General features: G+C 41.9%; 1 protein-coding gene across 1 annotated transcript in view; it reads left to right on the forward strand.

Annotated features, from left to right (window-relative positions):
• The window catches only part of scara5 (scavenger receptor class A, member 5 (putative)), a 97,648-nt gene that overhangs the window by 16,934 nt on the left and 56,113 nt on the right, over positions 1-24,601 (forward strand). Inside the window, exon 3 of the mRNA XM_063222754.1 lies at positions 1,338-1,466. Coding sequence (XP_063078824.1) covers positions 1,338-1,466 — 129 coding nt within the window. The remainder of the gene's footprint in view (positions 1-1,337; positions 1,467-24,601) is intronic.

Here is a 24,601-nt window from a genome sequence, read left to right on the forward strand (position 1 = left end):
ACTAGTCAAGACTTACTGTAACTACCATAGTAGTAGTATTACACAGTCTTTAGTCATCCATTACGACTTGGCCATTGCCATTCTGGTAACAGCTAATATAACAAGGAATTTGTCTGAAGAGAATGACTTGCAGCCCTGAACTCCATCAGTAGCGTACGTATCACATCAGCACCTGAAATAGGATGAACAATTTGCATTCATTCTAAGGAAATTGTATCACAATCTTTTTTCACAACATCATCCTAACTCCCGTCCTCCCTTGTGCTTGTGGCCTTGAGATGATGTCACAAGATGTCATTGGCGACAGAAGTTTAATTCAATATCTCACAAAAGCGCAATTCAAAGGGTTTTTTAAAATGTATTTGCAATCGGGATGTTGAATGGGGAAAAGTCCCCCAAAAATTCTTGTGGCTAGGTTGACAGCGGGGAAACTTTATTGTTTTCTCCATGGAGGCGGGTGACAGCAAAGCGCGAGGCCACAAGCACAGCTCAAGGAGGGGAGTAGGGATAATGAAATGCACACCATGTTTCTTGTTTCTTGCACACCACTACTTTGTACTGTCTCTAGCTGAAGCCTTTTGCTTCGCAAACGTAACTGTGGAAAAACGTGCCTGCGAACACAGGTCGCTTAAATTGCAGTAAGACTAAAGCATATCCGTATGTGACTCTTAAATATCTGTCCATTTTGTGATGGTATTCATTTAATACTGTCCTTTGCTTACGTATGTCTGTGTCTTTTAGTCATGCTTGTTTACTGCTGTGTTTTGCAGCAATGGGATGCTCTGCACCTGAAAGCAGTAAAACTAATACTGCAAGAGACAGAATGACTCTAGACACACTCGCAGGGGCCCATGGGAAAATGACTCAGACAAATGCTCAAAACAAGCCCAACTAGCACTGACTGTCCTCCGGGATAAACGGAATACCAGCAAGCAGTGTTGTAAAGTGATCATATGCACACATTTCACACACACACACACCTCAGCATGTGTTCTGCCCACTCTTAGTCATGATCTCCGCAGGGTCAAATAGGAATGTCCGCGCTCTAAATGACTGCACTGAGATGATTTATACAACTCTTGCGTTCTGTGTCTGTGCCTGTAAGCGCACGCACATCTCCCTGTGTTTGTGTCTTTATGTATTTTTCATGTTTGTGTGTGTGTGTGTGTTCGTGTGTGTGTGTGTGTGTGTGTGTGTGTGTGTGTGTGTGTGTGTGTGTGTGTGTGTGTGTGTGTGCGTGTGTGTGTGTGTGTGTGTGTGTGTGTGTGTGTGTGTGTGTGTGTGTGTGTGTGTGTGTGTGTGTGTGTGTGTGTGTGTGTGTGTGTGTGTGTGTCTAGCCTGCACCTCGAAGAGAAGAAAAGGAGACAGCTGCTGTGGCCACCTGAACTCCCTGTCTGCCATCAAGTATGCCATCGTGTCGCTCTACATCCTGGTCCTTCTCAGCATCCTGGGTCTCTGCATAGCAGGTAAGCCAGTGGTTTTCAAAGTGTGGGTCGGGTACCTCTGGGGCATTATAAGAATCTATTGCATCCCTATCAACCTTTTTACTTGTATTATCTACGTATATATCCCAGAGCTGTGGTCTACAAGACTACTCGCCATCTCTATGTCCATGTGCTGCCTGCTGTTTGGGCATGATACGTATGGCTGATGGTGGATCTACGTTGTTATCATTTGGTCCTTGACGGTCTACGATGTAGGCCTATACATTTTATTTTGTTTCCTGTTGTGTTTTGTGTGGGTTTTGAGATGCACCAACTCCATCGGGTTGTAAAAGGGGGTACACACAGTATTAAAATAGTGTGACATGGCCCATATCAAAGGGTTTTGGGTGGTATCTAATGGTATATGGGGGGCCTTGTCATTGTAAAGTATGGGGACCTCTGGGGGAAGCTGATGACAATGCTGTGCTGTCCTTATTTCATTCACTGTAATTCAATACAGCTAGCACAGTGCATATTTTATGATTTGTTTGTTTGACTCTTCAGACATCCTATCATCTATGTGAACATTCTTGCCATTCAAATATTTTGAGCACATACTTTTTAAGCCTGTATATAAGATGTATTTTGCAATGCAATGCAATTCAATGCAATGCCCAATACAAAAATGTCAATTTCCCAAAATGTAAAATGCATTTTGCAACAACAAAGCTCTTCATTTCCTTCTGGTACAACAGTGAAATCAGCGACCTTCCCGTCTCAAGACCAACTGCCATATTAGGACACAGCTGTCCCAGATATTTCGACTGACCTCGAGCCAGATGTTCGAAACCAAAAAATAACAGCAGATTGACATTATTAGAGTGATTCTCTAATTCGCCTACACTTTTAAGTCCGTGGATTTTATTTGGCAATTCCACTAACTATTAACTGCATCCAATGATGTTTTGGACATTAGAAAACATTTATCTTTCATATAATACAGAAAGTGTAGACATAGCATTATTTCCCTCAGCAAGAATGAATATTTAATACTGGTTTTGGGCGTTTTCATGTCGTCCTGTTTTCCAAATGTCAGATTCAGTCTTCATATTAGCATGTAAAGAAACTTGTTTTGCCAAAGACGATTGCAAATGTTGATTCACAGTAATCATCACAATATGACAAAACTGTCAGAAAGACCACTGTCCTTTCCATTATACATGAAATTTGCCACTTTGTGTTTGTCCACGAAAACTGTGTTAACGGTGTCACGGTCTGAAACCTCCTCCATAAATCAGTAATGGTTTGGTCTTAGGCCATACGAATAACATCACGTGATGTCATAACCTCTTTGGCAGGATACGGGAAGACTTTTTGGTAAATATTGAGCTCCATCCTTCCATAATTTAATCCATTCTTTTTCATGTTCTCATAGCGGGAAAATTGCCTGTCAACGGTGTTATCAACATATTCATAAGAATCTGAATTAGAAATCACATGTAGAAAAACACAGATAAAGCATACAGATACATGAATTGATTAAGGTGTTGTGGTGGAACTTCTGAGGTCCTCAGTTAGCACAACACCATAAAAATGGCTGAAATGTCAACGGTGTTACCGTCAATGGTGTTACAATTAAGTATGACAGTCAGGGTTGCCAGATGAGGCTGATGATTTCCAGCCCAAAAAGTGATCAAAATCCGCCCTAAAAACCCGCCCAATTCTATTGATTTATATGGCAGTGGGAAGGTTTTTCTGATAGATGCCATTTTTACCCGCACCCGGCCATCCTAAGCAGCCCAATTGGGCGGGAACCAGCCCAATCTGGCAACACTGATGACAGTTGAGGAGGAGTATGTTTTTGCCAATTTATATCCATATTGACAGACAAACAAACTAAATAATTTGTGTTCTAGGGAGATGGGTTTGTCTGCTCTGTTTTTTCTCCTAAAAAAGTGCCGACTTGTTCCCCTGCACTGTTGACCATAACACCGTTGAGTAACACCGTTGACTGTTTTGAAAGTGTTTTTGCGCTATTGATCCCTTATGTGTTGGAAAAATCCTATGAACATACACGAGGGATTATCTCTGGAGAAGGAAGTCTTGTGTAAGGAGGGTGACTATATTCAAATCAGACGTTACAGGGATTTATGATGAAAAATGTGTCAGTCTGTATCACAGTGAATCATAAAATCCTACTTATGAAGCTCAACAATCACATTTTCTATATCAGTTGCACAGATTAAAGACAACATTACTGCTAAGGGACATAAGCACTTTCAAACATATATTGTTTCAACTCTGTAGTATTTTTATATATGTTTGAAATGACATAGTATTTGTCCATAACACTGTTGACAAAATAATTAAGCAAATGTTCGCTTTCATTAGAGTATTTATCAAATGATTTAAGATTAAGCTTGGCAATTTGTTTGTTTGGAAACTTAAATATATACACTATGTAAACATCTAGGTCATTTAGTTGAAAAAAAATACTGATAATTGACATTTTGCTTTTGCCAAAAGCGTAGGGGAATCGTAGAATCGCTCATTAGTGAAATGTTCTGCTTTTATGGTGACATGATGGGATGTGCTTATGGTTCCTCACGTTTCAATTGTGTTTGGAGACAGTACAGCGACACAGACACCAGTGAAAACCAATACCAGGCGGCACACACTGCAGAACACAAACAACATGGCATGTGAGCGTTTGTGCAACAGCCCTGGCACTAAAGACGTGGTGCAGGGCAGGCGTTAACTCAGATGTGTGTGGCTGGCACTAACATCTCCTCCGTTTGAACACGCGGGAGGTGATGAGTTTTGTGTGTGACAAAAGTGTATCCCCTGGCCTCAGCCGGGGAGTCAGGCGAGATTGGCTTAAGATGTAGAGGCAGGCAGCGCCTGGGTTTGTGGGACTTGAAGCGTGTTGTCTCTCTCCGTCTCCCAGCCTCCATCGCTCCATCCACCCCTCTGTCTCTCCTTCTCCATGTCTCTCTGTGTGTGTCTGTGTGTGCTTGTGTGGGTGCGTGTGTGTTTATTCATATTCATATTCATATTCATATTCATATTCATATTCATATTCATATCCATATTCATATTCTCTCGCTCGCTCTCTTGCTCTCTCTCCCTCCCTCTCTCTCTCTCTCTCTCTCTCTCTCTCTCTCTCTCTCTCTCTCTCTCTCTCTCTCTCTCTCTCTCTCTCTCTCTCTCGCCCATCTGGCCCAGATTTTCTGCTCTGTCTTGGTTCTGGTCCTGGTCCTGGTCTTGAGCCCTGTTCAAGGAATGACATCAAGGATCCCGACAGCAGATTGAGAAGAGAGAGGGGAATGGGAAAACGCTTCACTTGCTTCCATATTAAAACATTCAAGCCTACGTCAGGAACGGCAGAAGGGGAATTTTTAATTCTTTTATTTCTTTCTTTATTTTTTCATTATATAACTTCTTTTTTTCGTGACCCGATGACATACTCCACATTTTGGTTGTTTTTTTTTTTCTCTGTCAGTCACTTCTCATCCTGACTGTGTGCAGGCTACAAGTGTCTGTCAGAAAAACAGACAGTGAGGGGGAGAGATTTCTCTGGGGACAAGAGGGATTTCTGAGAAAGCTCTTTGATGGAGAGACTGTCATCTCAATCCCCTACCCTCCAGTCCTTTCCCCCCTTCCCAAGAAACACTGTGCCGGCATCCAGTCCCAAGTCTCACTTACATGTTAACCTGACCCTGAAGACATCCATATTCCTCCAGTAATGCCCTGTGACAGACAGCTTACTGAAAGGCCAGAGGATGCTGGTGATGATGCTTGATGGTTATTGATGGTGGGAGTGGAGGACAAAGAAGGAAAAAGGGTGAGGAGAGGGACAACGAGGAGGAGGAGGAGGAGGAGGAGGAGGGGAGGGGCAGGAACAGGAGGAAGAACAGGAGAAGGAGGAGGAGGCCTTACCCACAGCTGGAGTGATGAAGCCCATAGTCTTGGTTCTCCTGGTATTCCCCCCTCCATGTACTGTGTGTAAAGAACCGTGTAGATTACTGTGGTTTTTGGTGGGGAGGGTTTGCTGGAGAGGCCAATGATGGTGGATTAGTCCCGGTGGTATGGTGTGGTGTGGGCAGTAGGATTGACAGGATGGGACAGCCTCATCGGGCAGGGCCTTGGTGGTGCTGGTGGTGCCCCTTCGTGCTTCATCGGGCAGCCATAGCACCACTCCCAGGGTGCCTCATGCATATTGTCCTGGAATGAAGAGCGGCGGGTGTGCAATGTGCATGCACCAGTCTGTTTTCCTCCACCATCTGAATAGTCATGCTATTTGCAGTCTTTTTTCCATTTCTCTTGTGTTGTTGTACCTTGTTTTTTTTGTCTTCTGTCCCGTCTTGGAAGCATCCATGTGTTGCTGAAGTATCAGCACTGCGCGTTATCCTGGAATGACTACTCCTGGGAATGTTAGCTATCATAAATCAAGGCTGTCAAGGCTGTTACTCTCCCATGCTTGGCAAGGTGTGTGTGTGTGTGTGTGTGTGTGTGTGTGTGTGTGTGTGTGTGTGTGTGTGTGTGTGTGTGTGTGTGTGTGTGTGTGTGTGTGTGTGTGTGTGTGCGTGGGTTCGTGCGTGCGTGCGTGCGTGCGTGCGTGCGTGCGTGCGTGCGTGCGTGCGTGCGTGCGTGCGTGTGTGTGTGTGTGTGTGTGTGTGAGAGAGAGAGAGAGAGAGAGAGAGAGAGAGAGAGAGAGAGAGAGAGCAAGAGAGCAAGAAAGAGAATGATCTGTATGTGTGGTACGTACGTAGCCTACATGTGTTAGTGCTTACACATATGTGTGTTTGTAGAACCCACCCATAACGTGACACAGTTGGGAAGCTGCCAGAGGGTTTGCAGGGCCTTGGAGGCTGCACATACGAGGCTGCACATACTGAAGACTCCTATGGGCCTCCACTGGGCCTCGCCTATACAGAGACACACTTTGTGCTTCCTGTGAATGGGAGCCTCAATGATAACAAAAGAGCACAGCAAAAACAAGGACATGCTTCAGGAATAGCCTTTTTCCGGACAGGAATACCAAGATCAGTGGTCACTACTTTGGATGAGAGTTGTTGTCCACTTGATTTTTATACACTACCACTACTGCTACTACTCCAATAACTACAACTAATACCAGAGACGTTAGAATTAAAAGAATCTTTGCTAATACTACTACTACTACTACTACTACAGAACTATACCATAGTACTACTATTTACACTTTCAGTATTCATTCTGTAAGAGTTGTCAATAGTATTGAAAATATCTTTATAAGCATATTGTGTTGACAAATATGATATACGGGCTGAATAGAGAAAACAAATGTCCTATTTCATGGACAGGTGGTGGAACAATGGCTTCAGCGGTCGCAGTGACTTACTTTTGACTGTCTTCATTTTGCCCCAAACTACTGAGATCCCTGCAACTCCTCAGACTACTGCAACCTCTGACAAAAAGATATTCCAACTGAACAAAGTAAACTATGCAATCCAAGAAAATTAAACACAAATAAGACTGGGCAAGGGATTACTTTAATAACTAAATAAGATTTCATTTTGAAGGGGTCAATGACGATTTGCCACAACCCAAAGCAGCTTTTCTTTTTTTCTCCCACCGTATTATATGTCATAAAGTGAGAGCAGAGAAGGAGCAGGCTTAATGCTCACTTGAGTTATCAAAAAAGAAAGTATATGGCCAGCTAAGCTTTCTTTATATTTTATTTTTAATCCTGCTTTTAGTTTCCCACAGACTCTCCTGGGTCTCAAAAGGCAGAATAACAGCCGTAGAAAGGATACTAGAGCACTCGATGGCTTTTATAGGCTGTTTAAGAGAGCCAGGAGCAAAGGTCCTGAAATACTATAGAATTTTTAGGAAATAAAAAGAAACAGAACAGTGCATGCCACCTTGACAGAAAAGGAGACATGCAACTTTATGTTTGCTGCTGGAATTTACATGCAATTTAATGTTTATTTAGTCAGATGACAAAATGCTGTTTTTGAAATGGTTCTAGTGTCCCGAATGAAGTGTAGCTCATTGCCAGGCTCCGCTGTTGAAATCAGACACCACGGTGAGAGAATCGCTCTCCGTTTCCTCTCTGCCAACTTTCCAGTGTGAACACGAGCACACCCGACCAACTTTTTAATCCACATTTGTTTTCCATTTCGCGCTCGAGCTTCAATATTTATGAGGGAGTCAGATGTGACCTAAGATGTGAACAGGGGACGGGAACTGGCCCAAGTGGACACATATCCCACCGCCCAAAAATCCCTCCTTTCTCAACTTGCACCTGGGCTCTGTGTCCCACTTTTTAAGATAAGGCCCTGGGAGGAGAGCCCATTGGGTCAGCATCGTGTGCTGTGTGTTGGATGTCATTTTGCACCTCGGCCCCATAGAAGCAGGCTCATCCAAGAAGGATCCTGCTGGAGAGACCCCCGTCCAACGAAAAAAGAGCTTGGAGAGTTTCATGCTGAGCCAGTTTCTCAGTTAAGCCATATTTTCCTATGCAGTGAGGTCACTGGGCTTTGGATAAAGATGTGCATGAGCATGCATGTGTGTAGGGATTGATACAGTAGGCAGCTGTAGTGAAGGGGTGTAGAGTTGCCTTGCCGAGACTCAAACCCAGACCTTCTGGGGTACTAAACGGGAGCTCTGACTGCTGCACCAAAGAGCCAGGCTAGTTGGTGCGACAGTCAGAACCCACCCACAACCCTCGTGATGGTCATTCCATCACAGTAGGCCAGTCAAGTAAGGTAGTGGTGCGCACATCCAAGACACAGGTGTAGGACAAAAGGGTCAGACCGTCAGACAACTATGAAAATTAAGTTGAATGTCCGCACACTTGCTCCCGTAATGCTTTTTTTATTCATTCAACCAAGTGAACGTTTCAAAGCTTGAAAACGTTCACTTGGGGAAAAGAATAAGAATGCAAAATGGGAGCAAGTGTGAGGACATTCAACTTTAATTTCACTCCATCACAGTTCACTATTGATACTGTAAAGCATTGCATCACCAACAATTGCAATGAATGGAATTATAGTAAAACACTAGCCTCGGAAAGTGTGTGTGTGTGTGTGTGTGTGTGTGTGTGTGTGTGTGTGTGTGTGTGTGTGTGTGTGTGTGTGTGTGTGTGTGTGTGTGTGTGTGTGTGTGTGTGTGTGTGTGTGTGTGTGTGTGTCCATCTGTGAGGTCTATTCACAGACATGGGCAGATCTTATGCAACTCGAGCTTTCTTCCAAGCTCACATCACATCCCTTCCTTGAAGGATTCGTTCCAGGTTATGACTACATCTTGGACGGGTTAGCATGACATGAGCCCTTGAGCAGTCATGGTTTTTGCGTTAAGGAACACTCGTCACTGTCCCTTCATCCTTTGAACATATCCTAGACATCGGCATCCTAGACAACAAAGCGTAGCTGTGCAAAAGATTGAAGTTGGTGATGTGGAATGCACAGAGCTCCAGTTAGCAGTAGTTAAACATAGACTACTTCTAATTTACAAGGGAGTACCAAAACAAAAACCAGTACCCACTAAAGACACCATACTAGCAGGGTCAAAGGGCACTAACAGACACTATTGATACTGTAAAGCATTGCATCACCAACAATTGCAATGAATGGAATTATAGTAAAACACTAGCCTCGGAAAGCCCATGCTGCTTTGCACAATCATTCTGATCTAAAAGGCAGCATGGAAACTTTACCTAGAAAACGGACAAGATCGGTGCCTTCAATCAGAGAACGGTGAGGGGTGAAAAGGCAATGATTGCAGTTTGTTTGAATAGATACAACTGACATGATTGGCTATGGCTGTTCATGCCAAATGATTCACATTTGTAAAGTCCAATTAACAGCCGTCATCATTTGTAAAGCACACGCCCCCCTACAGGATTTACAGTAGGCAGGTCTCCAGAACTATCTCTCTTGTGATTAGGTCTGGTGATAACCAGACGAGTAAAACACTAGTGTAGCACCCTGATTATGAAGTAATGCTTGTTTCACACTCTGTTGTGATGACTGCATGAAGATCTTCACTCGAGTGGCCTGACTTTGCTCAGGGAGAGTGTCATTCTACAGTGACATCATGGGAGCCAAAGTCCTTGAATCAAGACTGTAGGAGTCTGATGGTTCCCATGATGCCTTGCTCTGGCTGCTGATGCTCCTGCTGATGCTCCTTGCTGATGCTCCCGCTCACACCCCTCCACAGCTGTCACACAGCTGAATGTTAAATTATGTCCACATCTGTCAGACCAAAAAAAAATCTCAAAAACATACGCACACCACCATGTTCGGTCCTCAGCACTTTGGCAACTGAAAGGCGTAACGGAAACCATAGAAAAGATCATAAAAAGGAGTGGTGTCAAGAAAACGAACTACAGTGGAGAATGAAAGGAGACAAAAGGAGAAAGACAGATGTGCAGGATGGCACACAGCACCAAGAGTGATGGAACAGTTAAGTCTGCACAGTTGCGCTCAAGTGGTAATATCCTTTCATCACAAGGGGTTGAATGGCATGAAGAAAGCGATTTCAGGTGCTGAAAGTCCACTATTGTTTGATCCAAGTGGTCCAAAACATGTAATTATGGAAATGGGCAACAAGGAGTATTGGCCCCTCTTTCCTGCCCTCCTCTCCTCTTCTCTCATCACCCTCCACTTGCTCTACTTTAAAGGGAAACTTGCAGGTTAAACACCAGTAAAGGTAATTTTAAGAATGTCAATACAACAATTTGAATGTCAAAAATAATGGCCGCCTCTTCAAAACGCATATTAGAACTTGCCGTGGTTAGAGGGAGCATTCTTCTCGGACAATGTAAGCGGAGAAACAGTAGATTCACCAACACCTTTCTTGACCCATTATTTCAACAAATTTGCACCTGTGTGAAGCTGGCCCCCCCTCCAACCCAAAATGCTGAAATAATACTGCAGATTGTTTGTGGTACGTTTGTGCTGGATTGTGCTGTACACTTTTTCGTTTGTGCTATTAAGGATTTTGAGTAATTTAAATTCTCAAATACTCATAATACTAATGCATTTTCAATGGGTAGCCCCCCCATCCAAATTTTTCCAAAGTAGTCTCAATTGAAGGGAATTTGTTTGTGCTCATTTGTGCTGTGAAAATTAACGCTTCAATGACTTGTTAATTTATTACAACGACAAAACAAGTGATTGAAGAGCGTTAATTTTTACAGCACAAATGAGCACAAACAAATTCCCTTCGATTGAGACCACTTTGGAAAAATTTGGACGTGGAGGGGGGGCTGCCCATTGAAAATGTGTATTATGAGTATTTTAGTATTTAAATTAATCAAAATCCTTAATAGCACTAATGATTTTTTTACAGCACAATCCAGCACAAACGTAGCACAAACAATCTGCAGTGTTATTTCAGCATTTTGGGTCGGAGGGGGGCCAGCTTCACACAGGTCAAATACGCCAGTCTTTAACAGTGGTGGTATCCACCTGATAATCCTTTTTTCGCACCGCGCTTTGTCAAAAAGGTTTCGGAATTGCTGCTTTTTTTCTTGCGAACATTGTGTCTATGTCAATGGTTCAAAGAGTCCTTCCTCCAAGGCATGCTGCTCAGATGTAGTTTAGGGAGCCTTCACGCACATTGGCTCGCGGACCTTACAAAAAAAGGGCCCTGCTGGTTCCCAGCGCCCTGCTCATGCAGTCTTTATATACTTTAATGACGTTCGGGACCTCAGTCTCCCTTAGTGTAAACTGAGTGTGTGCATGGAAAAGATGCGCCCACTTCTCAACCGCTTGTGTTTACGAGTGAAAGTAACGGCTTTGTTTTGGCTGCCTCTGGGTCCCTTTCCTTGCCTTGGTGCGGGTGATATGAAGTCCAGAGTTTCAGGAGAGGTAGGGAGACGGGCCATTGTTCAAACATTACCAAGTATGGGGATTTAGTTTGGTGGCGCACCGGTTTGTTTATGAGTAAGATGACACGTCCATGTAGACCTGACCTTTTGGTGTGGCAGGCTGATTCTGCTGATTCTGTGGGGGTTTTTTGCTTTGGAAAGCGCTGTTTGATTTTTGAGGGGAGAGAAAAAAGCACCAAAGGGAAGGAGAACTTTTTGAATGTTAATATACTGTATAAACCACCACGGTTTACAATCACACTGGGTCTACACAGCCATCCTGTTTACAGTTGATTTGCATTTCAAAAGTATAAAAGTGTCCCACGTGGAGGACAACATCTCTCTAGCTGGGAGACTTGTAGTTCTTAGCAGCAGCAGGCCTGTGTGAACCTCTTAGGAGGATGGTCCTGTTAGCGAAGTGCTTTTCCATGTTATTTCCACTCTCTTCTCCTACTTCATATGACTTCATAGACTGTTGGAGGGTGTTAAAAAGTGGGCCAGGGTAATTTTGCATTCATGGGTTTTTGTTGTAGCACCAATGCTCTTTCACACTGGTTAATACAAGCAGATAGCCATTTATTTTTGTGATCTGTATTGTACCTATTCATATTTATAAATTATAATACATTTCTTATAAAACCTACTGAGTGTCCGGAATGCCTGTCTTCATGACCTCGACTGTTACCATTAAAGCGGACATAACATGCCAAACAACCATTCTTTCTTGGATTCTCATTTCTCAACATTTTCCTCATATCAATATTTGAGTTTTTTCCACTGTGATATGTAGCCCTACGTTTATAAAGACATACAGTACCGTGTTAAGAAATGTAGACTTGTTTGATTTGTCATGACGGTCATGCAAAACCCTGTATATATTGAAGTTCATTCTTGAAAGCCTCCCTGCAACTTCAAGTCACATATATAAAGTATATAAACAGAACTCAGCAGGTAAAAGAAACCACACCTACACCTTAATGTCTTAAACTCCTACACACCCATAACTGTCACAGGTTGGAAACTGTCTCCTCATCAAGAAATATTGAGCAACGGATGACTGAGAATATGTAACAAAAGGTTGTATAAATAGATAGCCTACATTATGCTGTGGAAATGGTGCGTGTTGCTCAGTAGAGCAGCTCTGCTCATGGAGGACTACTCAGCCCTACAATATGATGATGATGCTGGCCTCTAGCTATGCCATGTTTTCACCGCTAGTGTTGCCAGATTGGGCAGTTTCCTGCCCAATTGGGCTGCTTAGGATGGTCGTCTGCGGGTAAAAACAGGTAAAAAGGCATTTGGTCGTGTTTTTCTGCAGGTTGATGGCCATAGAAATCAATAGAATTTAGTTCAAATTGGGCGAGATTTAGTGTTTCCAGGTGGGTTTTGAGCATTTTTTGGGCTGGAAATCATCAGTCTCATCTGGCAACCCTGTAGCTATGCCATGTTTTCACTGCAGCAGTGTCAAAACATGCTGACTGAAGCTGAGAAATGACGTAGCCAAAAGCATCTGACATCTGGACAGCAGCACGCCGCGACACAAACTTACACCACACTTCACTGCTCGCGACTGTTAAAATGATAAATATTTGCCCAGCGTGTGTTGAAATGGCCTGTGTCATATCTAAGGCTATTTTTGGCCCCTGCTGTGTGTGTTGTGAGGGGCCCAAGAGCGAGTGATGATTGCTACTCCTCCCTGCTATAGTGGTTGTTTAATATCATCCCCGAAATAATATCTTGGAAGTGAGATTTACAGTGTTTGTTAATACTAGCATGTTTAAGTTTGTTGGTTGTCTGTTGGGATTTAAACTACGAGCTCCCCTGAGTTGACAGTGCTGAGCCCCTTTCAGCAGCTCTCATTTTCAACTGAAAGGAAAAAAGGGAGAGATCTGGTGCAGACAGCATCTGGCTGAGCTGAGTTTGAGAACTTCTTGGATTTCCAACCCTCCACTCTTCTTCTTTATGCATCTTTTGCCAAAAGTGCTATTGCTCAGGGTTATTTTGGGGCATAGCTTTCCTCAGCCCATATTTTTCCGTTACAAGCCCTATCTGACTTATATCAGGAAAACTACAAAAACCTGGAGAGGTCAGGCCGGTCTGATCAGCCTTTGTTTTTTGCAGGATCTCCATGGCTTCACTAAGGTTCTAGCCAAGTGTTGTGGAAGTCCATCAAAGACACACTGCTCTGCTGCTGCTGCAATGTGCAAGACAGCAGGTCATATTTTTCCCCTCCCTTTTTTCCCCTCCCTTTTCCCCCCCTCTCCCCTTATGTTGCCCTGTGTGAGCAAGGCTGTGCATCGAAGAAGGACATGGTGCTTAAAAGCACTCTTCCTTCATCAGCGTTCAGATGATCCCATGGGGTGCCTGCCTGGCTCTGCCTTAGCGAGATGATGTAGAGATATTGGGATTGTCTTGTGAAGGACACACTTTCAAATGCAAAAGAACACAAAACAGACAAAAAAAGACGGGGTGGGAAAAGAGAATGAAAGCGACCATTTGCAGCACTTGCATGGATTGTGATCAAGGTATAACAACAAAACCAGATTGTTGTCTGGAGAGCTTTTGGCCTCCAATTTACCTTCATGGAGAAAGGGATTCCAGGCGGCCGAACAGCGCACAGGCACTCGAGATCTTTTCTCTGTCTGGACTTGTGGGGATCAGAGCTATAGCATTGCTATGGACCTTACAGATTCAGAAATATACTTTCGAGGAAGTAAAACAAGGACCAAAGGGGAGTACTGTGTATTCTCTCCAGTCATTTTTGGCTGACTGAAACATGAATGTATCGACCTTCAGTTTAATTATTTTTATTACATTTTCTTTTAGATATTCACCTAATGCTTATTTGTGTTGTCCACTGCAGTCAGTGTCGCCTGGGCTTTCCATGGACACTGGGCTGTCTGTGGCCCACGTGTCACAGCAAATTCCCATCTAAGTCATGTTTTTTAAATGAATATGAAACCAGAAGTCAAAACCAGATTCCCATTCAGACGTTAAGTGTTGCTGTAAAACCTGTAAAAAGTTTTGCTATAACAGTTAGACATAAGGAACGTCATACATTTGTTAAGTGGTGCTGTTTTCTATTTTGTTTTTTAAACCATGCATGCTAGATACTTTATCTCTGTAGCTCTGAGTGGGTATTGTTCTTCATAATGTTTTAGCTTCTCCCCACACCACCACTCTCTCTTTGCCACATAAACAAACATGTACACATGTCCATCACTGCTCCACAATGGGCTTGTTGTGATGTTCCTCTGTGGAATGCATCTTGAATGTCCCTGAACTTCAGGAGACCAAACAAATAGCTGGTACCCTGTTGACAGTTCGCGGGTAAAGGCACTTGGTAAGACCAAGAAAATAGGCTTACAAGTTTATGACTTTGTTCAATGGCTGGAACACCACCAGTTCTTTCAGTCCATGCCTCGCAGTTTTTCATGGTTGTTTGTTTTTTCTTCAGCCATGGGCGTTTTTAGACAGGGGCCAGGGTGGGCCTGGGCCCCTGTAGGATTGGTCCAGGCCCCCCCTAGGGCCCCTGCACCAGCCAATGATATATAAAAAAAAATAATGTCTAACAGGTTTGCAACGTGCATTGACGAATTCCAAGTGCAACACACACAGGAAGGGACTAGGAGGGTCAGTTGTCCCAGGCACAGGCACAGAGGGGGTACATAATTGGGTCCTAGTGACATTACACATGTTGAGTAGGGGGGCCTTCGTCAATACTTTGCCCCCAGGCTCGGATGAGGTACTGCCACTGCCCCTGCACGCACTCCACCCGATTCGCGAGATGTTCCACCTGCAGACTTGTGAGCTAGAACTTCTTCATTTTTGGAGCTATTATCGCTGGACTTAAATGGAGTTGGATAACATGCTGAAGTGAGGAAACAATTAATTTCTTTAAGTGTCTGTAGGTGAGGAATAAGCCGGTTTTAAACGGAATGGTGGCATGCATTCGGTTTGGGCACTTTATTGTATGTGGCTGAGTTAAAAGGCAATTCGGTAACACTTTATAATAAGTACCCCTTTTTAGGCATTACTTAAGGATTAGTTAAGCCTTATTTTACCATTAGTTAACCCTTAGTGAATCACGAGTTAATCATTATGTAAGCATTATTTCTCATTTCCTAACTATTATCTACTACCATTAGTAAATGGTTAGTGTGTGCTGATATAACGGTTCGCTAAGCAAAGTTAAGCCTTAAATAAGCCTTATTTTAACAATAGTTAACCCTTAGTAAATAACGAGTTAGTTGTTATGTATGTCTTATTCCTCAGCTCTTAACTATTATCTACTACCATTAGTAAATGGTTAGTGTGTGCTGATGTAACGGTTCGCTAAGCAAAGTTAAACCTTAGTTAAGCCTTATTTTTTAATATTAATTAACCCTTAGTGAATCACGAGTAAGTCGTTATGTATGTGTTATTTCATCATAAGCAATGCTTATCAAGTCTTTTGTTAACGTTTTGGAAAGCATGGAAAGGTTTTCACCTTAAAAGTTCCCCAGATATGCGCAAGTAGTGAGTTGTAACTTCTTGTTAATGCATAAGCAATGCCTAACAAATCATTTGTTAACGATTTGTAAAGCATGGAAAGGTTTTCACTTTAGATCAGTTCCCCAGATATACTTAAGTAATGAGTTGTAACTCCTTGATAATGCATAAGCAATGCTTAACAAGTCATTTGTTAACGTTTTGGAAAGCATGGAAAGGTTTTCACTTTAAAAGTTCCACAGATATGCGCAAGTAGTGAGTTGTAACTTCTTGTTAATGCATAAGCAATGCCTAACAAATAATTTGTTAACGTTTTGTAAAGCATGGAAAGGTTTTCACTTTAGATCAGTTCCCCAGATATACTTAAGTAATGAGTTGTAAGGTAAGCGTACCCATTAAGCCCATGTACCCTTTAAGCCCACTTTCAACTTTGAGGTCAATTTAAAGAAAGCGAAAAGGTGAATTTTGTTGTTCATCACCCTGTCCAATTAAAGGGTTTAGTACCTGACAAAATGTTTTTTATTGCAAACAAATCACATTTTTTATCGTCGAGTTATTCCCGTCCAAGTGAATCCAGTCTCAGGACTACTGACAAGAAGTTGCCTCAAAACTTTGCTGTTTTGGGACATGTCAGAAATCATAGAATATCAGCTAGTTTAAGTCAAATGTTTTGAAAATACTTTCATATTTAGTGAACTAAGAGGTAAATGTAATGATTTTTATATATATACATGCAGTGTTTTACTAAATTATAGCATTTCCCTTCAAATGGAAAGATGTGTTTTATGAGCGAGCACACGCCGATATTTTCTTGATACAACCACACACCATCTTTATCTTACTCTACCGTAAGACTTAAGGTGGTTAGGTATGAATTCTAAGCATATTCCAGTTTGTTTGGCATTGGTCTTTAAAGAAATGCATCATGAAATGTTTTGTGGAGTTGATTATTTCCATAAAATAGCTTTTTGTATAGGCGGGCTTAATGGGTACAAGATGGGCTTAAATGGTACACCCCATTGAAATGCATGCAAGTTTGCATGCATGCTTATGAAAAATGCCTTTGAGGGACATAAAAAGTGCTGTACAATCCCAAATTCTTGGTTTAAAAGGCGTAATGTAATGAACTAACAATAATCAATAAGAAAAAATACATTTCTCTGTTTGGATGAAGAATTTTATGAAGTATATGAAGTAAAAGATGCCGTAATATTTAATTAGGTTTTATGCACTATTTTTTTGAGCAAATCTTACATTTTTGGTCTGAAACCATTTATGCCATGTAGGCTCCACGGTTTAAACTCAATTCACACACCTCACCAGGTATTTTGATAGAGAAATAACTATATGAGCTTATTTGGAACACAAGTGGGCTTAAATGGTACCAATGGTACCATTTAAGCCCATTCAGACTTTTCACTTTTCTCGTAAAAAATCATCATATTGTACTTTGAAATATCCATCAACTCAGTGACAAACATTGAGAAGAGAGGTAAATCTTACTATTTCACAAAATATTTCACAAAAAAATTATGTGAAGATGATTGAAAAATAAAGAAATTTAGATTTTGGTGGGCTTAATGGGTACGCTTACCTTAACTCCTTGATAATGCATAAGCAATGTTTATCAAGTCATTTGTTAATGTTTTGGAAAGCATGGAAAGATTTTCACAGAAAAATTTCCCCAGATATGAGTTATTATTGCGTTGAAACTTCTTGATAATGCTTACACAATGCTTATCAAGTCATTTGTTAACGTTTCGGAAAGCATGGAAAGGTTTTCACTTTAGAACAGTTCCCCAGATATACCTAAGTGATGGGTTATAAATCCTTGATAATGCATAAGCAATGGAAGTGTTTTCAGCATGGAAATGTTTTCACTCAAAAAGTTCCCCAGATATGCGCTAGTAATGCGTTGAAACTTCTTGGTAATACATAAGCAATGCTTGTCAAGTCATTCGTTAATGTGTTGTAAAGCCATAACAGGTTTTCACTTTAGATAAGTTCTCCAGATATACTTAAGTAACTGGTTATAAATCATTGATAATGCATAAGCAATGCTTATCAAGTCATTTGTTAATGTTTTGGAAAACATGATGAGATTTTCACTTAAAAAGTTCCCCAGATATGCGTTAGTAATGAGTTGTGACTTCTTGGTAATGCATAAGCAATGCTTTTTGTTAACGTTATGGAAAGCATGGAAAGGTTTTCACTTTAGATCAGTTCCCCAGATATACTTAAGTAATGGGTTATACATCCTTGATAGTGCACAAGCAATGCTTATCAAGTCATTTGTTAATGTTTTGGAAAGTATGGATAGGTTTTCACTTAAAAAGTTCCCCAGATATGTGTTATTATTGCGTTGAAACTTCTTGGTAATGCATAAGCAATGCTTATCAAGTCATTCGTTAATGTGTTGTAAAGCCATAACAGGTTTTCACTTTAGATCAGTTCCCCAGATATACTTAAGTAATGGTTCGTAATTCCTTGATAATGCATAAGCAACGCTTAACAAGTCATTTGTTAATGTCCAGAAACATCCATGAGGGGCAGTCACATGAGCCTCAACTTAGGCCTAGGCCTACTGTTTGCCATGCTACCAGTCATCACACACTAACCATTACAAAAGGGTTAAATAAGACTTCACTGATGCTAAAGCAAGAGTTTACAAACCGTTACCATACATGCCTAATAGAACTTGTTAATGGTTAGGTGGTAGGAGACAACAAAGAGATAATGTTTTTTCATAAATAAAGGTGGGTTATCAAACATTTTAATGATGGCTTACTAATGCTTATCAGAAGGTTAAATCACCATAGACGAATGATTAATTAACAGTACTTAAAAAATTCACAGAAATACATAATGACTGACTCGTGATTCACTAAGGGTTAACTAATGCTTAATTTTGTTTAGCGAGTAGTTACATCATCACACACTAACCATTTACTAACGGTATTAGTTAATGGTTAAGAAATGAGAAATAACACATACATAACGACTAACTTGTGATTCACTAAGGGTTAACTATTGTTAAAATAAGGCTTATTTAAGGTTTAACTTTGCTTAGCGAACCGTTACATCAGCACACACTAACCATTTACTAATGGTAGTAGATAATAGTTAGGAAATGAGAAATAATGCTTACATAATGATTAACTCGTGATTCACTAAGGGTTAACTAATGGTAAAATAAGGCTTAACTAACCCTTAAGTAATGCCTAAAAAGGGGTACTTATTATAAAGTGTTACCGGCAATTCAATGTGGTGCTATTTTATTAATTATTAACTCATTGGCTGCCTTAGCCGTCGAGTGACGTCATTTCGAATAGTGACGCCCCCTGCCTTCGACGTCGTTCGCCGATAATTGCGTTTTTTTACAGCCACGCCTTGAGGACGGTCTGACCTATGTTGTGTATTAATTTCACGCCTCTAGTCATGTTCTAACTGTTCCTGTAGGTGGCAGAAGTGTCCTTAGGAACAGTCAGGGCAGGGCATTAGCTCAGAGCAAGAGGAAATGTCAAGACAAAAACATCCCTTTTTACTATTATAATCTCAAAAGTAGCAAAGCAAAATCATTTTTGAAAGTAAAGCACCTGTGACAGTAGTCTACTTTCTTGCCCTCTGATTTTAACACAGGTATTCTACTGATTTTAGTGTCAGAGCCTGACAAAAAAAAAAAACTTCCTCTCATGATCAAAATACACCCCCCTGTTGCCATCTAGCTAGCATTGTAACTAGCTTGCCCAAAATACACCATGTTCAACCAGAGATGATCTGTGTGGCAACTGTTTCATTTTGGATAATGTGATCAGCCTACACAACATCAGGATGATGTGTACAAAAGATCATCTAACAGGAAAATGCACGGGACTAGTGGTCACCTCGGTTGGGAATGTTTGGCTATTGTTTGCTACGCTAGCTAGCTAGCACGAAATCGCTAACAACTTACAACTAAGCCTAAATAAAGGAGCCTTGGTAAGTCAACTATTTTTTACTCATTCTACAGTTGCAGTTGTGGATCTGTATAGTATGATCAGCTTACTGTATCATCAAAAAGACAGGGGGGTTGCAGATTCTTGGAACAGAGTAGGCTAGCCTTTGTGTCTGGTCAGATACATTCAGCTCACATTGAGAAAGCATTGCACTTAGCCTCAGACCAGCTAGCCTTCCCCACTCCAATCGGCTTGTGAAATGTTGGATATGTGATCAGTACTTTATCAAAAGAAAATTCATTGAACAATATATGACAAGATCACTATAGCAGAAACATGATGACCGTAATCATCAATCTGCAAATTGTCCGCTCTGCCAAAGAAGCAGCAGTAAGCTAAGTTGTGCTGCCTGCCTGCCTCTCAGTTCACATGGTACAGGAGGAAACAAATCAGCTGTGATTTGTTCCCCAACGAGAGGACTACAGGCTAAACAGAGGGACTATGAGACAGTATTTCTGTGAGTTTAGTATTTCACATGAGTTACATGCACCTGCTGTCATGATCCATTGTGCGCGCCAGCAACAAACCAAAACACTCTTGTTTTCAAGCCCACCCCGTTATATTTCAGTACATTATTAGGTTGAAAAGACCATACAAACGATCTTTTGTTCTGGCTACAGATGACAGGAGACTCTGTAATAGCATCTGATAGGTTTGGAGTTGTTAGGACGGTGTCATTATGAGCAAAAACACTTGCAATTATAGGTCAACTTCAAATGGCTTTTTCTCAGCTTTTTGGCTAGAAAGCAGCATTTTGGCGAATTCCACTTATTTTCAACAGATGATTATGAAAGAACGGAAAGGGGTAGAGAGACACCGTTTTTTTCTGATGACAGATGAGCGTCTAATCTGTGTTTTGATAGGTATGGTGTTGACATAGACACAGAACTCAATTTTCTGTGAGCCTCCAAAAAACACCCAAAATGCTGAAAAATCTCTGGCACTCTGGGTTACTCTTTTATGAAAATGGCTGGCAGCCAATGAGTTAACAGTGCTCAGATTCATAACGGTATTTTAATTGCCATCCCAACTGTGTGTGCTGCAGCACTGCTATTAAGGCTGCTTATGAGTTTTGTCATAGGCTAACGTAGCCTAGCTTACAAATGCAATGGACAGACAACATTGCTACATTGCTGTTTGAAATGATTTGGGAGCAAAATAGGAGCGAAATGCATCGCCATATGACACAAACCACCGGACAAAATACCTTCTACGCTGGATTTGGCCTTTAATTCAAAGGACATATTCACACAATGTCAGTAAATCCGTTTGTTTTCCGTGTCTTCAGTCTGTTTCGTTTCTGTTCCCACTGTTCTGTCGCTACTAGTCAAGCGCAAGCAACAGGACGCCGGACCTAGGAACCAGTGTTGCCAGGTGTAGAACGTGAAATAAGCAACTAGTGTTGCCAGGTGTAAGAGAAATAAGCTGTTTTGGGCTGTCTTGGAAAAAAGCCCAAAACAGCTGCCAGAGAAATTAGCAGCTGCTTATAATCATTCTACTACTGGGACTGAATGCCCCGTGGTGGAGATTTTAGGCTATTTTATGCAATGCTGCATTTTCTCTTATTTGAGACTTTGTTGGATAGGGAAATATAAACTGTTAATTATAAAAATATTATTGAAATGAAAAAGTGATAAAATAGAAATGGAGATTAATTTAAATTCATGATTTTATCTCATTTTTAAATTTAATTTCAGTCTTTTCGTTAGAAAGGTTTGGGGGAAAGTCGCCACTTATATATATTTTTAAAAATGTGCAGATCCAATTGTAATCAAGAAAACTGTGATACACTTTTTTTTTTTCAAAACCGCCCACCCCTAGTTTGTATGTTCTTGCCATTATATTTTTTCCATAATAATAATAATTGGTATAGCACATTTCAAACAAGGCATGCAGCTCATTGTGATTTAAAAGTTAGATTAAATATGAAATTGGTAAGTTGGTTAACCCATTGATTCCAAATACTGTGCCAAATGACCGTAGTGCCAGGAGCTGCATGATGTAGCTTTAGGCTCATGAAATTCAACATTTTTGTAAATGAAGAACGTTTGTATGTTAAAGCTGAATGAATGGGTGATACTGCAAAATGAAGCAGCTTTTAATTGAATTAATTACATGCTTAGTATGTGCTTCAGATGCTGAAGCATGTGTTTTTGCAGGTGTTTTAGGAAACACTGGGTTTAGAAAAAGGCTGATATTTTGGCAAAAGTAAGGTCGAAGAATATAAGGTACATGGGCCGCCCTCAAAACATGTGGGCCCCTGTCAGGCCCCTGTGGTAATTTTGGGCTAAAAACGCCACTGTCTTCAGGCTTGTAGTCGCTTGTAACTCAGGGAAAAGTCTGGCTTATTTTCCATGTTCCGTAATGTGGGAAACCCAGCGGAGAGGTTTTTGTTCGGCAGAGCTGGTCTGTGTTTGTCCAACACAAATAAGAGTGTACCTACCACACTACAAGTCAAAAGACCACCTTCCCCATTCATCTGGAGTGACGAGTTATCCCACGCCCCCGTCCAACACCCTTTTCTACAACTACCTCCGCTGCCCAGTGGCTATATATCTTCATTAAAAACATAAAACTCTCAACCCAGATCATGTACAGCAGAGTAGTGTGGAGTGGAGATACTGATGTCCTGTTCCCAAAGGAAATTAAGGTATGCTGTATTGTTCATGTGAGGGTTTTGCTGTGGGAGGATGGAGCTGTTTTAGCTAGGTTTTGGAGTCAGGACTTATGCAGTCAAACTGGGAACGTGTCCAGCTTTCTGCCCTGATGCAGTCACAGATCCAGCCAACACAACCACCATACTATCAGGTCAGATGGAACTCTTGTGTGCCTCTGCCAACTTGGTGAGGTTTTCATTAAGTCTGACCCTCCCACAAAAAGAGTCCGGCGTTCCGGCTGAAATTATTAAAACCTGGACGTGAAAGCAAGTCATTTCAAGTTCAGCCGAGGTTCTAGAACAATAACAGTACGTTGACATTCTACTGACCGCATGTTATGCCTCTGAGGAGAATTCAAGACCTCAGGGGACTCTATTTGAAGTCGAACATGATATGTGATCAAGATTCCCATAAATTTCAAACACATGGATCAAATTAGATTTCTACACAACAAACCCCCATGAACATATTTAAAGCAAAAAATGCCTAATTTTAACCATACAGTGTTCAAAGGAGTGTTTTTTAAACATCTTCTCTGAAACAGTCCCCGAAATGTTGTGACCTTGGCTGTCACACTAATGTCTCATTCCATGATGTATGCATTCAATAAAGTGGGGGGACCGATGGAGTATGCCCGTGAACAGGCTGACATTTAGTAAACAAATGTTACCAGGCAACATTACACAAGGAAGCCTCCAAGAGGGCATGTAGTCAGTGCCCCAGTTGTGCCCTTTTTTGGCCGTGAAAAAGCCCTCTTTAATTATTTTTTTTCAGGCTGTATCAAGCCCCCCCGTTGTTTCTGTCCACTAATTATAGAGAGGATGCGTCTGTGTTTGACTGGTGGCACAGTGGGGGCTGTTTGTAGTCAGTGGTGCCTGCCAACGGCGGAGGTATTGGGGGGATAAGCAGGGCACTTGCCCCTGGGCCCAGGGCCCTCCTGCATTGGTGGTGGGGGCCCTATTACGAGCTTGGTCAGCTATTTAGAGGCCCTATCAGAGTCTTGCCCTGGGACTTTGCGAGAAATTGTTCCGCTACTGATGCCAGCTTGAAGTCATAGATGCTCAAAATGTGCACACAAACACACAGCACTCCCTCCTTCTGTCTGTCTCTCTCTCCCAAAGACTGAAAGTAATCATTTAACGTTTCCCACCCTATCTATGTCAATCATAGCAAGAATTATTGCTAACATTTTAGTTTTATCAACCGAAGAGTCAAAATGACATAGCTGTCACTTCATCTATTTTGAAGGTTGTGCCTTCTCCAACCCTGAATGTTTCCTGGGCGAGCACAAAGGTCCTCAAGTTATTGATGCACTACCATACTCTACCCCTCTGGATCTCTCTCTCTCTCTCTCTCTCTCTCTCTCTCTCTCTCTCTCTCTCTCTCTCTCTCTCTCTCTTTCTCCTCCTTCCCTCTGCTGAGTCCATTTCTTTCAGGGGCACTTCATGTGCCAGTGGTTCCTGGGAAGGCACAATGGAGAGGAGTCAAGTTTTCCGAGCGCAGCTCAGCGTTGCTAAAAAGCGTTCCTGAAGGGCCTGGCTTGACGTCCTGCCTTCAGGGGGCCAAGAGGATTTCGGAGGGGGTGGAGCTGAATCATACCTTCTCCTCCTCTTCCTCCTCCTGCTTCTCTCCGTCCTCCTCATCGTCCTCTTTCTCTTCTTGCTCCTCTTCTTCTTCCTCCACCTCTTTCTCCTCTTCCTCCTCTTTCTCCTCCTCCTCCCCCTCCTCCTCCGGGGTTTTCAAAAGGCAGACAGAGTAATTGGCACATTGAATGTCCCTCTCTGTCTTAGCAGGAAAGTAATTAAACACAACACACAACTAATAGACACCCCATTGGGACTGTGTGCGCGCACGTGTGTGTGTGTGTGTGTGTGTGCGTGCGTGCGTGCGTGCATGCATGCATGCGTGTTAGCATCTTGGCTGGGTGCAGGCACCCTCCCACCACCACAATATGTACAGTACTTAGGGGGGAAGTCTGTCCAAGTTGTTTAGTTCGGTTGTATTTGGTAAGACAATTAAATAGGCATAAAACAGAAATGCACACACACATACAAGCACACACACACACACACACACACACACACACACACACACACACACACACACACACACGTACACACACGCACACACACACACACACACACACACACACGCACACGCACACGCAAACACACA

The sequence above is a fragment of the Engraulis encrasicolus genome, chromosome 18, assembly GCF_034702125.1.
Source record: "Engraulis encrasicolus isolate BLACKSEA-1 chromosome 18, IST_EnEncr_1.0, whole genome shotgun sequence".
Taxonomy (NCBI): Eukaryota; Metazoa; Chordata; class Actinopteri; order Clupeiformes; family Engraulidae; genus Engraulis; species Engraulis encrasicolus.